Raw genomic sequence first — 12,728 nt, 5'->3', positions numbered from 1 at the left:
AATATCGTGAACGTATCGCGATTTATACTATATATATGTATATACGTATTACATATTTGTTCAACTACGTTTTTGTAGCGTAAAAAATTTTTTATAAGTTCAGAACAGTAAAAGTACCAAATAATAAAAAATATTAGTTGTTTAGGAATTTGTTTTTTAATGTAACAGCATTGAAAAGTCCCTAATAAAATTCAGAGTTTTTAAAGAAAAAAATCTTTACGCGAAATAGAAAATTATATTATATTAGGTTTTTTAAATTGCGTGTTGGTCGAATTGATTGCATAGTTTAAAAGAATTAAAAACTAAGTACAGAATATTAATTGCAGGCGCGATTTTAATTGCATGAAATTTCCCAATTAAAAAGTTGCATATCGCACTGCAATTAAAAAAATCGCGGTATTTGTGTAAAATCGCAAATCTCTTTCTCTGTGCGTGCTTGTGGGCGTGTGTGTGTGCGCGCGCGCATGTGCGCGTGCTTGTGGAATATTTTATGAAAGAGATTAATTATTGGGAGTGTGTATTAATTTTAAAGAATTTTCAAGAAATATGGAGTAACTAATACTATATCGCATCGGGCTATATTGTCTTTCCTTTGAAGACAAGTGCTGTTGTTAAAATGAATGCTGTCGGAAGCTTATGGTGATTATATTCCATCGATTTCAACATGTGAGTACTGGTTTCAACGCCATAAAAAAGGTGATTTTTACACAGAAGACAAGAAACGTGTCTAAGCCAGCCGAAAAAGTTTGAAATGAGAAAGTGGATCCTTTACTCAATAAAGACCCGAGTCAAACGCAAGAAGAACTTGCAGAATCATTAAATGTTGATCGATCAACGATTTCCAGATGTTTGAAGACCATTGGAATGATTCAAAAGCAAAGAAATTGGGTGCTGTACGAATTGTCGCCGAGGGAAGTCGAAAGGCGCAAAATGACCTGTGAATTGTTGCTTTAAAAACACAAAAGAAAAAGGTTTTTGCATCGTATGACGGGTGACGAAAAATGTATTCTCCAGATATTACTTCTTCCGATTAGCATTTCGATCAATGACTCATAACCTGTCCGAGCAGCACTTCCATTCTTATGAAGATACCAAAAAATGGGTCAATTCGTGGATAATCTCAAAAGATGTGTCATTCTTTCGACGTCGAATCCATCTATTACCAGAAAGATGGAAAAAAGTAATGGCTAACGATGGACAATATTTTGAATGATCAATTTATAACCATTTTCACAAATAAAGCCGTATTTTTACCAAAAAATCCCTTGAAATTAATGCACACTCCCAATAGAATTAATAATGCAAATTATTGTGATTTTTTTATTTATCTTACCACATAAATATATGAAACAACATAATGTGCTAAAAGCGAGATGCATTTTTGTATGTATATATAATATGTTATAGAAAGCATTCCGATATCGTACATCGCTAATTGACTGATTTAAAATGAAATATCATTGTTAAAGCAGTGAAAAGTTACTAAGCATTGATTGTTGTGTGTGAATGTATGCTATCACATTGTGCACTAACGGGACCCTCCCTGTATTGTATATATTGTAAAAATAATGTATGCTTGCTTCTAATGTATATTTTAAGCCTTAATTAATTAAAATATATTCTAATAACGATGAAAGCATATTTCGAGGAATATACCAATGAATACAAATTTAATAAACGTCAATCATTTTTATATGTACTTACATTATTTTTTAACTATTATCAAGCGACGTAATAGCGGCACGATACCAATGTATGTATTGATATATATACTATCCAAATACTGCGCCAGTATCGCAAATTTGGTAGTACGTATTGGCCTAATATCAATTATAACAGAATGTTGGCCAACATTGACCTGTTTTGTCATGACTTATATAAATTTTATATTTAACTAGCGTTTCGTTTTTTACACTTATAATCAGGTTTTAATAATTATGGATATTTGAATTTGTTAAACAAAACATTGAGAATGATCAATAAAAGGAAAAAAGGTTGTTATTATGTTATACAAGTTTTATTGATTTAGTAATTTAGCACTAACATTTACATAGTTTTAACTCTTTTAACTCCTCATTTTATTTCCAGTTATTCTAATTGAGCCTTGTTGTACTATTTTTTCATAAATACATTTTTCCTGTACCATTGGAAGATTTTGTTCATAACTCAAAGCACGAGACGCATCATACGCGCAACTTATGCATAAATGTCGTTGCTTGTTCAATATTGCAAAAATCCGAACCTATGATATTAAAATTCCAAGTCTATTGTATTTCTAAATTTTAAAATGTCAAGTTTCTATTGAATTAGAAATACCATGAAGTTGTCGAATTCACATTGAAATTTCAAAATTACATATAATTATTTTAGCAGTAATGTTGAAAACTCGCAGTTATATTAAAAATTCATATTTTATAACTTCGAAAGATTTATATATATATAACAATATTAACGATACTAATTCTATAATAATACAAGTAAATTTCTATAATAAAGTTTAAATTTTACAATATTGAAATTTATGTTGAAAATCTCGTCAAGATTCGAATCTCGATTTAAAATAAAATTTGATTATTATATAATGTAGTAAATTCATTCAATTGCTGTTTTAATATTGTGTTATTCTATTTTGCAACAAAACTGTAGGTAGTTTTTTACAATAATACAATGACAATTTTTTTGACAAAGTCAAACAATTATTTTTTACAAATTCTTCTACAGTATATATATATATATATATATATATTCAAAATAATTGTTTTCAACATACATTGATTCTTATCCATGATATAGTTTTCCATTTTCTTACACTAACAAAGTTTCATCATATGACTTTATTTTAAAATAGTATCATAGATGATTTTATAAAAAAGAAACAAAGATAAAATGACTTATAAAAATGACATAATAAGTGTTATATGATAACACTTATATATTAGATGTATAAATTAAATTTCGGCCTTTTTTGATGAAATCTCAACCAACTTTGACATTTGTCTGCCTAGATATTTTAGGCGATAGGAAACGTCTTGCTGGGTTACTCCAAGCATATTTGCAAGTTTTAATTGCGTTTGGCAAGAATTCTCGTTCAAAATTTCCTCCAACTCCACGTCTTCCACTTTTTTTGGTTGACCAAGACCTTCATAATCCTCAAGGTCGTTATTTCCCTCTCGGAACTGTTGGAACCATTTTTTACACGTACTGTATGATACAGCATTCTCGCTCAAATTCGAACAAATCATTTCTTTTGCCTCAACCGCATTTTTTTAAGTTAGAACGCGAAAAGAAGGCACCGTATTTATTGCTGATTTTTCAGGTTATGTTCACAGGAGGATCAAGTACCTCATTTTAAAGTTAAAAGATGGCACTTCAAAATGACTACAGAAGAGGGAGGATTTAACTTAAACGGGTTCTGAGGTCGCTGAAAGGTAGGGGCCGAGAATTAATTTGTACATCTAATATATGTGTAATAGTTTTATAATAATTGTTTCATAATCAATTTAGTAATAATTTTCTTTATAATAAAATATTGAGGTGATGCGTTTATAATGTAGTTCCACAACAATCCGCATCTACAACGAACTATATATTGTTTCTTCTGCGACAATAATCCTCTTCTGATGAAAAAGATATTTTTCGGTAAAGTTCTGTGATGATTCTCTTCTGCGACAGAATCCTATGATGTTATTCTCTTCTGCAATAAGATCTACGATGATTATCTTCCACGATGGAGCTCCATGATAGCTCTCTTTCACGATAGAGATCTTCAATGATCCTTTTCTACGATTAAGTCCCGTGATGATTCAAATGGCACGCGATTGGACACGAGCCACTCATAGCGCTTGAGATTAGAAAATCCCGGCATCCGGCTACTGTGATTAATTATTTAATCGAGACGTGATTATTCAGAATTCTTCGAATAATTCTCTTCTATAATAAGATTCCATAATAATCCTTTTCTGTAACAAAGGTCTGCAATGATCTTTTGTTATAAAATTCCACTAAATGTTTTCTGTAACAAAATACCGTGACAATCTTTTCTTACAAGTAGATTTTATAATAATCTTTATTTGTGATAAAATTCCGAGAGAGAGAGAGATATGTGATCCTCTTCTGTGATAAAATTTTAAAATAACACTCTGTGATAAAGTCCTACGATGATCCTACTTTGCGATAAAGTACTGTGATAATTGTTCTTCGGCGATGATCCTTTCCTATGATGGAGTTTCACAACGTTTCTTTTCTACGACAGAATTACGCAATAATTTCCTTCTACAAGAGTTTCATGATGTGATCTTTTTCTTCAACAAGGTTCCACGATAAACTTCTACTACAACAAGGTCCCATAATGATCCTTTCTGCAATAAGATACCATAATGATCCTCTGGAATTCTAAAATAATCTAATATGACGAAATCTTGTGATAATTCTCTTTTGTGATAGTCTTATGATGTGATCCTCTTCTACTATAAAGTTCCACGATGATCCTCTTCTGCGAAAAGGTATCTTTCATAATGGTTCTCTTCTGCAATGGAATCCTATGATGATCTTGTATTACAAAATCCCATGGTAATTCTGTTCTGCAACGAGACATGATCCTCTTCTACGACGAAGTCCCACGGTGATCCTCTTCTGCAAGAAAACCCCACGATGATCTTCCACGATGATCTTTCACGATGATCTTCCACGATGATCTTCCACGATGATCTTCCACGATGGTCCTCTTCTGCAATGGAATCCTATAACGATCTTGTATTGCAAAATCCCATGATGATTCTGTTCTGCAACGAGATCTCACGAGACATGATCCTTTTCTATTTCCATCAGGATGACGGGGAGGACTTCAGTCCACCTTTCCGTCTGGTGGCTCTTGATGGCTGCTTTCAGCGTGCGGTGAAAACGCTCTACCATTCCGTTCGCCTGAGGGTGATAGGCGTTGGTCCGTAGGTGCGTGGACCCAGTGATGGTGGTGAGTTGTTTGAAGAGGTCCGCTTCGAATTGGCGCCCCTGGTCCGTGGTAATTCGGAGGGGTGTTCCGAACCTGGCTATCCAGTTTTCAAACAGCTTCCGTGCCATTGTCTCTGCTGTAATGTTGCTCACCGGGATGGCTTCCGGCCAGCGAGTGTATCTGTCGACAACAGTGAGGCAATACTTGTAGCCTTTCGAGCTAGGTAATGGTCCTACTATGTCGACGTGTATGTGCTCGAAGCGTTGTGTTGGGCCCGTGAACTTGCCCAGCGGCGCGCTGTTGTGTCGGCTTATTTTCGCTTTTTGGCATGAATTGCAGGCCCTGGCCCATGTTCGGCATTCCTTAATCATATTCGGCCATATGAATCTTTCGGACACCAATCTTGCTGTGGCTTTGATCCCTGGGTGCGCCAGGTCGTGTAGAGATTGGTATGCCTGGTAACGGAACTCTTCCGTGAGGAAAGGCCTGGGCGTATTCGTGCTCACGTCGCAGTACAGGTATATTCCTGTCCCTGGGATTCGCACTTTCTTCAATTGCAGGCTCTGTGGTTCCTCCAGGTAGCTCCTGAGTTGGTCGTCACTTTCCTGCGCCTTGGCTAGCTGCTCAAAGTCGATCGCTTTCTGGATTTGCTCGACCCGTGACAGGGCGTCTGCTACGACGTTGTCTTCACCCGAGATGTGTTGTATGTCCGTGGAGAATTGCCCGATGAATTCAAGATGGCGTGCTTGGCGTGGTGAGCTTTTCAGCGGATCTTGCTTGAAGGCGTAGATTAGCGGCTTGTGATCCGTGAAGATTGTGAAGCTTCGGCCTTCCAGCATATGTCGGAAGTACCTCACTGCTGTGTATACTGCTAGCAGTTCGCGGTCGTACGGACTGTATTTCCTTTGGGCGTTGTTGAGCTTCTTGCTCAGGAAAGCCAGTGGTCTCCATTCGTCCTCGCTGTGTTGCTGTAACGCGGCCCCTATGGCCGTGTCGGAGGCGTCCGTTACTAGTCGTAACGCGGCCGTTACTCGGGGGTGTTCCAGCATGGTGGCCTGGGCCAGGCTCTCCTTGACTAGAGTGAAGACTTTTACTCGTTCGGTACCACTCAACTGGTACCTTGCCTTTGACTTTGCCTTTCAAGGCGTCGTTGAGTGTGGACTGTGCTTGCGCAGCCCCTGGTATGAACCTCCGGTAGAAGTTGATCATCCCCAGGAACTGTCGCAGTTGCTTCACCGTTTGTGGTTGCGGGAAGTCTTGTATTGCTTGTACTTTTTCCTGAGGGGGCTTGGTACCCTTGTTGGTTACGTCATATCCCAGGAACTTGATCTGCGTTTTCCCCAGGATGCATTTAGCTGCATTTATGCGGATGCCGTACTTATCGAGGCGTTCAAACACCTCCCGTAGGTGCTTGCAGTGTTCCTGAGGTGTTGTAGAGGCTATCAGGATATCGTCGATGTAGGCGTAGCAGTACTCCAGGCCTTGTAGGACCTCGTTTATAAATCGCTGGAAAGTCTGTGCTGCGTTGCGCAAACCGAATGGCATGTATTTGAATTCGTACAAGCCAAACGGCGTGGTGATGGCTGTCTTTGGCACGTCTTCCGGGTTTATCGGGATCTGGTTGTATGCCCGTACCAAGTCCAACGTAGAGAAAATGGTCTTGCCGCTGAGCGTCTGCGCGAAGTCCTCCAGATGTGGTATCGGGTACCGATCAGCTATTGTTCGGGCGTTTAGGCGTCGGTAGTCCCCGCATGGTCGCCAGGTGTCGTCCTTCTTTGGCACCATGTGTAGCGGGGATGCCCAAGGACTCTTGGAAGGCTGGATGACGCCTTCCTGCAAGAGTATGCTGAACTCCATTTTGGCCGCTTTGAGTTTGTCCGGCGGGAGTCTTCTGGGTCTGCAGGTTTCCGGAGGTCCCGGTGTCGTTTGTAGATAATCCACGGTCTCGTGCTTGATTGCCTGTTGTTGGCCCGCTATCCGCGTGAGCCCCGGATACTCTGCCAAGATTTTATGGTACTCTGTCGAGGTAGTCACCGTTTTTATTGACGGGGTGATAGACGTGCTCGCCGTTCCCCTTATGTCCAAGCCTGTCTCGCTGTCGATCAATCTTCTCCTTCTCATGTCCGGCAGGAGATTGTAGTGTGCCAAGAAATCGGACCCCAGGATCGGCTGAGCGGTTCGTGCTACCACGAATCTCCACGTGAAGTTCCGTCTGAGGCCTAGGTCGGGCTGCAGCGTGATTATGCCGTAGGTTGGTATCACTGTCCCATTTGCTGCATACAGCTGATACGGTGCGGGTGGCCCGCGTTTCCTGGTTGCTGTTACCGGATAAATGCTGACGTCTGACCCTGTGTCGACGAGAAAGCGTTGCTTCGTGGTCTTGTCGGTGACGTAGAGGCGGCAGGGTTGGAAGCAAGTCGCACTGGCCGCCGTCAATGCGTGCCCGACTCGTTTTCCGACTTCTTGAAATCGCAGGGTGGTTCGCAGTTGCGTGCCTTTGTTCCGAAGCGCTGGTGGTAGAAGCATGTGCTTGGGTTGTCGCGTACTCTATTCCGGCTCCGGGATCTGCTGCGGTTTCTTATCGCCTTCTGCTGTTGGTGCATGGCCTGTGCGAGAAGGCCAACCTGCGTCGTTAAAGTTGCTAACTGGCCTCGTAGCTCATCCAAGGGGTCCGTCGGGGGTGTTGGTGCTGCTGCAGCCAGGACTACCGCTTTGTTGCCAATCTCATGGATGCGGTCGGCATGGTCAGCTACGTTGTTCAGCGGGTCCTCCGCTCGTGTAGCCAAGATGGCCTGTATGTACGTCGGCAGGCGTCCCAGCCAAAGAGTGCGTAGGAGCCTCTCTGACACTATGGTCCCAGCCAGGGTGGAGAGGTGCCTGAGGAACTGTGATGGTTTTCGATCGCCCATCTCCTCAGTTTCTATCAGCTTCCTGATGCGGTTTTCTTGTGAGTCGGTCAGTCGTTGTATCAAGGCTGCTTTCAAAGCTTCGTACTTTTGGCCGCTGGGCGGGCTCACGATAATATCTTTTACTTCCTTCGCCTGGCCGGGTTCCATGCGAGAGAGCGCGTGGAGGTAGCGTTCGTGGTCTCCGGTGATTTTAGCGAGTTCGAACTGGCCTTCCAGCTGGGCGAACCATAGTTCTGGCTCCTCTGGCCAGAATGGCGGAATCCGGAGTGTGATGCGACTCGTTTGCTGTGTCTCGGCACTTAGGTCGATGGTGGCGTTGGCTTCGTCTTTCATCATGTTGTATATCTCTCCCTTGCTTGGTACTGCCGATCACGTCGGGGTCACCAGTTGTAGCGATGCGCTTAGCGTATACGGTTATGTCTACCCGCTACTGGTAGATGTAAGATGAGTCACCGACCGGCCGTCGCTGTCGGCCTCTGTCGGTGCGGCACCAGGGATTGCAAGAGAGAGGTTGAAGTCGTGACTCTGTATATAATTTATGTACACGTTTATTATAGCTATGTACAGATATATACAAAGATGGTAGGTCTTGGTATTTTATGGTGGCCCTGAAAAGGGCCGTTGGGCTTCCTCCTCACTTAGAGGGGCTTCGATCCTTGTAGGTGAGCGGTGGCTGCGTATGCGTCCACTTGGTGGTGCGCCGCTTCGCACTTACTCGCTCGCAGTAAGTGAGCGAGGGCTGTGTCGCGGTCCTCTTTACCGGGCCCCAGTAGTTCGCGTTCTCGTCTCCGGGTTGGTTGGTGGTCTCCCACTCGGATCCAGAGGACGGCTCCTGTTGTCCCGCTGGTGGAGGCGCCTGCAAGTATCGTGGCGAGGTGTACCGGCGCACTCTGAGGTCCCACGGGTATAGGCAGTACCTCGGTGGCCTAGTCCTGGCAGGCGGCGGTATGTCCAGCCGGTGCAACTTCCAGGCGGCAAGCTGGAGGGTCACCTTTCGCACGGAGGTCGGCTCTGGTCCCTGCTGACCGGTCGACTGTATCGACGACTCGGGCGGAGACTGCGATGCGTTGCCCAGCTGGTGTTGCCGTCTTGGTGGGCGCCGGAGCAATCCGGTTGCCTCCACTGGCCGGATCCTGGGTGTCGTCGCTTGTAGTCGACGGCGGCGCAGGAGCTGCTGTCGTAGACGCTGGATCAGCGAGGCTCCTCTCTGCCGGGCTGGCTGCTGCGGCGGCTGCCGCTGCGGAGGCTGCGCTGTCCGCTGATGCTGAGGCTGCGATGGCTGCTGCTGTCGAGGCTGCGATGGCTGCTGCGGCTGAGGCTGCGATGGCTGCTGCGGCTGAGGCTGCGATGGCTGCTGCTGTCGAGGCTGCGGTGGCTGCTGCGGCAGAGGCTGCGATAGCTGCTGTAGCTGCGATAGCGGCGGTAGCTGCTGTTGCTCGGTAGACCGTAGCTGCGTTAAAAATTGCTGGGAGGAATAGCCCTGCATGCCGCTGCTCGGTGCCGGTTGATCGGTTCGGCGCCTTATCTATAAGGGCTCTGGACCGATTCTTCGCACGCGATAACATTATCGGCGCTAGCCCTCTGGTGGGCGTACCGCGGTAGTTGCGCGTCGCGCAGTATTTGCGTGCGGTCGCGTGCTACAGGCGCTTGGATGTTCCCCCCGAGCGCTTGACGAAAGGTAGCTTCTCGGTGGGTTTTCGTTAGTGCGACTGATAAGAGTCGCCACAATGATCTTGGATGACAAAATCCCATGATAATCCTCTTCTGCGACAAAGTCCCACGACGATCCTCTTCTACGAGAAAGTCCCACAATGATCCTCTTCTGCGAGAAATCCCCACGATGATCTTCCACGATGATCTGATCTTCCACGATGATCTTCCACGATGATCCTCTTCTACAATGGAATCCTATAATGATCTTGGATGACAAAATCCCATGATGATTCTCTTCTACAAGGTCTCACGAGAGATGATCCTCTTCTGCGACGAAGTCCCACGATGATCCTCTTCTGCTAAAAGGCCCCACGATGGTCCTCTTCTGCAAATGGAATCCTATGATAATCTTGTATTACGAAATTCCATGATGATTCTCTTCTGCAACAAGGTCTCACGAGAGATGATTCTCTTCTGCAACAAAGTCCCACAATGATCCTCTTCTGCGAGAAATCCCCACGATGATCTTCCACGATGATCTGATCTTCCACGATGATCTTCCACGATGATTTGATCTTCCACGATGATCTTCCACGATGATCCTCTTCTACAATGGAATCCTATGATGATCTTGGATGACAAAATCCCATGATTCTCTTCTACAAGGTCTCACGAGAGATGATCCTCTTCTGCGACGAAGTCCCACGATGATCCTCTTCTGCTAAAAGGCCCCACGATGGTCCTCTTCTGCAAATGGAATCCTATGATAATCTTGTATTACGAAATTCCATGATGATTCTCTTCTGCAACAAGGTCTTACGAGAGATGATCTTCTTCTGCTAAAAGGCCCCACGATGATCTCCACGATGGTCCTCTTCTGCAAATGGAATCCTATGATGATCTTATATGACGAAATCCCATGATGATTCTCTTCTGCAACAAGGTCTCACGATGATCCTCTTCTACGATGAAGTCCCACGATGATCCTCTTCTGCAAGAAAGCCCCACGATGATCTTCCACGATGATCTTCCACGATGGTCCTCTTCTGCAATGGAATCCTATAACGATCTTGTATTGCAAAATCCCATGATGATTCTGTTCTGCAACGAGATCTCACGAGACATGATCCTTTTCTACGACGAAGTCCCACGATGATCTTCTTCTGCTAAAAGGCCCCACGATAATTTCCACGATGGTCCTCTTCTGCAAATGGAATCCTATGATGATCTTGTATTACGAAATCCCATGATTCTCTTCCGCAAAGAGGTCACACGGGAGGGAGATGATCCTCTTCTGCGAAAAGGCCCCACGATTAACTTCCACGATGGTTCTCTTCTATAATGGAATCCTAAGATAATCTTGTCATGTGATCCTTTTTTGCAATAAGATCCCACGATAATCATCTTCTGCGGCAAAATCCCACGATGATCTTTCACAATAGTGGCTCTTCTGCAATGGAATTTTATGATGATCTTGTATGATCAAATCCCCTGATGATTCTCTTCTGCGACGAAGTCCCATGATATGATCTTCTGCAACAAAATTCTACAATAAAATCCGTGGATGATTATTTTTTTTTGTTACGCTATTATATTTTTAAACAATAAAATTCTAGGGTAATTTTGTAATGCATAATCTATGATTTTCATCTTTAATTATATTTATTCAACTTAACTTTTTTATGATAAAACGATGTTTTTCTTTTAAAAGAAGATAAAGTTCTCTTCAAGATAAAGTAAGGCAGTTAAATTATTAATTTAACTATTTAAATCTAATATTAAAAGTAATTAAAACTAATTATTAATTAATTAATTAAAAAATTGTGATATAATAGTTAAATTTGGACTATTTAGAATATCAAAATCGTGTTCAGTAGGCAAAAATTCTTTGGAAATGATTATTTATAATTGTATTGTAAATTGATGTTGACAGTGTAATATTGTTTATAAAATTTTCATCGTTATAAAACTTTTAGTTTTAAAATCTGTATTGTTAAAAATATAATTATGTTTCGCCTTTGTATTAATTTTTATTATATTAGACTGAACAATGAACACTTGTATTTGATTATTTTTGTATTAATTTTATAAACATATTTATTAGTGTACTGATAGAGTTGTCAGGTCTGTATGGTATATGCGTAAACAAAATTACTTACTTTTTTAAAAACAGATTAAACTGTTTTTCTAGAATTTGCATATTTCGCATCAGCGCTGTTGAACAAAACTGACTCCTTGTAAGTCCTATGATGGTATTCTATTTAATTTGCATCGAATATCCATGATGACCCTCTTTTGTGACGAAATTCTAGTTGATCAATAAAACTGCTGTTCTAAAAAATAGTACATCATATATAACACAAGTCTCGTATGTCTATAGACGAAAAATCTTTAAAGATTTTGAAGACAGCTAACGACAAAAGAAATCGAGAACCAAATTGCCATGTTTGCGCAATCGAGCAAGTATGTGGATATTAGCGTCAAATTTGAAGGTCGACAGTAGGTTATTGCATGATTGAACACACTTTTGTACCTCTATAAAACACTGTTAATAGAAAAATGTTTTAAAGAGACAAATAACTCACGTCCAAGGTGCTTCTCTGGTTGATATAACTGGTCGATAAAATCTTACAAGCAAGACAGAAAAACAAAATCAAGCTTCTTAGGGATATCAAAACAAATATACTGTTTATAAAGACACTGAGGAACGGAAATGCAAATCGTTTCTCGTTCAAGTATAAATTATTTACACAGCTTCATTTTTTTAAACGTAGCTACTTTATAGATATTGTATAAATATTATTCTCTTCTAATATTCTATTTCTTCTGATGTAACGATTCAGTATGGCTGTAGTGACTCAGGAGCCTTAAATACACACTTATAAAACATAGAAAAAAGAAAAACATGAATATATTTTATTAAAAATATATTAGTCCAGATTTACCAAATGCCAAGTATAACAAATATACTATAACAAGATAGAATTGGAATTTGAAAATTTTGATGTATCTAATTATTGACTTAATTAATTCGACAGTTCCAATCTAAAAACTTGTATTTTAGATGTAACAACTATTTAGGGATTTAGCAAATTTTTAAGGAAGCTAATACTAATGCTAATCTTTTAACACTCAATAATTAAGCAATTGCTTCAAAAAACCAACGTTAATTTCTGAACACTCAATAATTAAATAATTTAAAGAGTATGACAAAAAGT

The 12,728-nt window shown here is 41.4% G+C and overlaps 2 protein-coding genes across 4 annotated transcripts; both read right to left on the bottom strand.

Annotated features, from left to right (window-relative positions):
* Positions 1 to 7,495: 7,495 nt before the first annotated feature.
* Positions 7,496 to 8,193, bottom strand: LOC108780366 (uncharacterized). Its single transcript, XM_018548045.1, has 2 exons — positions 7,599 to 8,193; positions 7,496 to 7,554 (listed from the first exon to the last, which is right to left on the bottom strand). The coding sequence occupies exons 1-2, from the start codon at positions 8,191 to 8,193 to the stop codon at positions 7,496 to 7,498; spliced, it is 654 nt and encodes a 217-aa protein (XP_018403547.1).
* On the bottom strand, positions 8,190 to 12,468 carry LOC108780476 (mediator of RNA polymerase II transcription subunit 15-like). Of its 3 annotated transcripts, none has more exons than XM_018548200.1 (3): positions 11,670 to 12,468; positions 10,331 to 11,056; positions 8,190 to 10,257 (listed from the first exon to the last, which is right to left on the bottom strand). In XM_018548200.1, the coding sequence occupies exon 3, from the start codon at positions 9,341 to 9,343 to the stop codon at positions 8,492 to 8,494; it is 852 nt and encodes a 283-aa protein (XP_018403702.1). In that variant the 5' UTR covers positions 9,344 to 10,257; positions 10,331 to 11,056; positions 11,670 to 12,468; the 3' UTR covers positions 8,190 to 8,491. The 3 variants fall into 3 exon arrangements, with proteins under 3 accessions (XP_018403702.1, XP_018403701.1, XP_018403703.1); XM_018548199.1 differs by having other exon boundaries at positions 10,331 to 11,043; XM_018548201.1 differs by lacking the exon at positions 10,331 to 11,056.
* Positions 12,469 to 12,728: the final 260 nt, after the last annotated feature.

Source organism: Cyphomyrmex costatus, unplaced genomic scaffold, assembly GCF_001594065.2.
Source record: "Cyphomyrmex costatus isolate MS0001 unplaced genomic scaffold, Ccosl1.0 scaffold70, whole genome shotgun sequence".
NCBI classification, from domain to species: domain Eukaryota; kingdom Metazoa; phylum Arthropoda; class Insecta; order Hymenoptera; family Formicidae; genus Cyphomyrmex; species Cyphomyrmex costatus.
Note: the sequence above shows the minus strand (reverse complement) of the source record. Positions and strands in the feature narration are given on the sequence as shown.

Coding starts and splice junctions, on each gene's coding strand:
- LOC108780366 (XM_018548045.1), bottom strand. CDS start 8,193: ATGATGAAAGACGAAGCCAACGCCACCATCGACCTAAGTGCCGAGACA. Junction 7,555..7,598: donor CCCCTTGGATGAGCTACGAG/GCCAGTTAGCAA, acceptor CTTCTCGCACAG/GCCATGCACCAACAGCAGAA.
- LOC108780476 (XM_018548200.1), bottom strand. CDS start 9,343: ATGCAGGGCTATTCCTCCCAGCAATTTTTAACGCAGCTACGGTCTACC.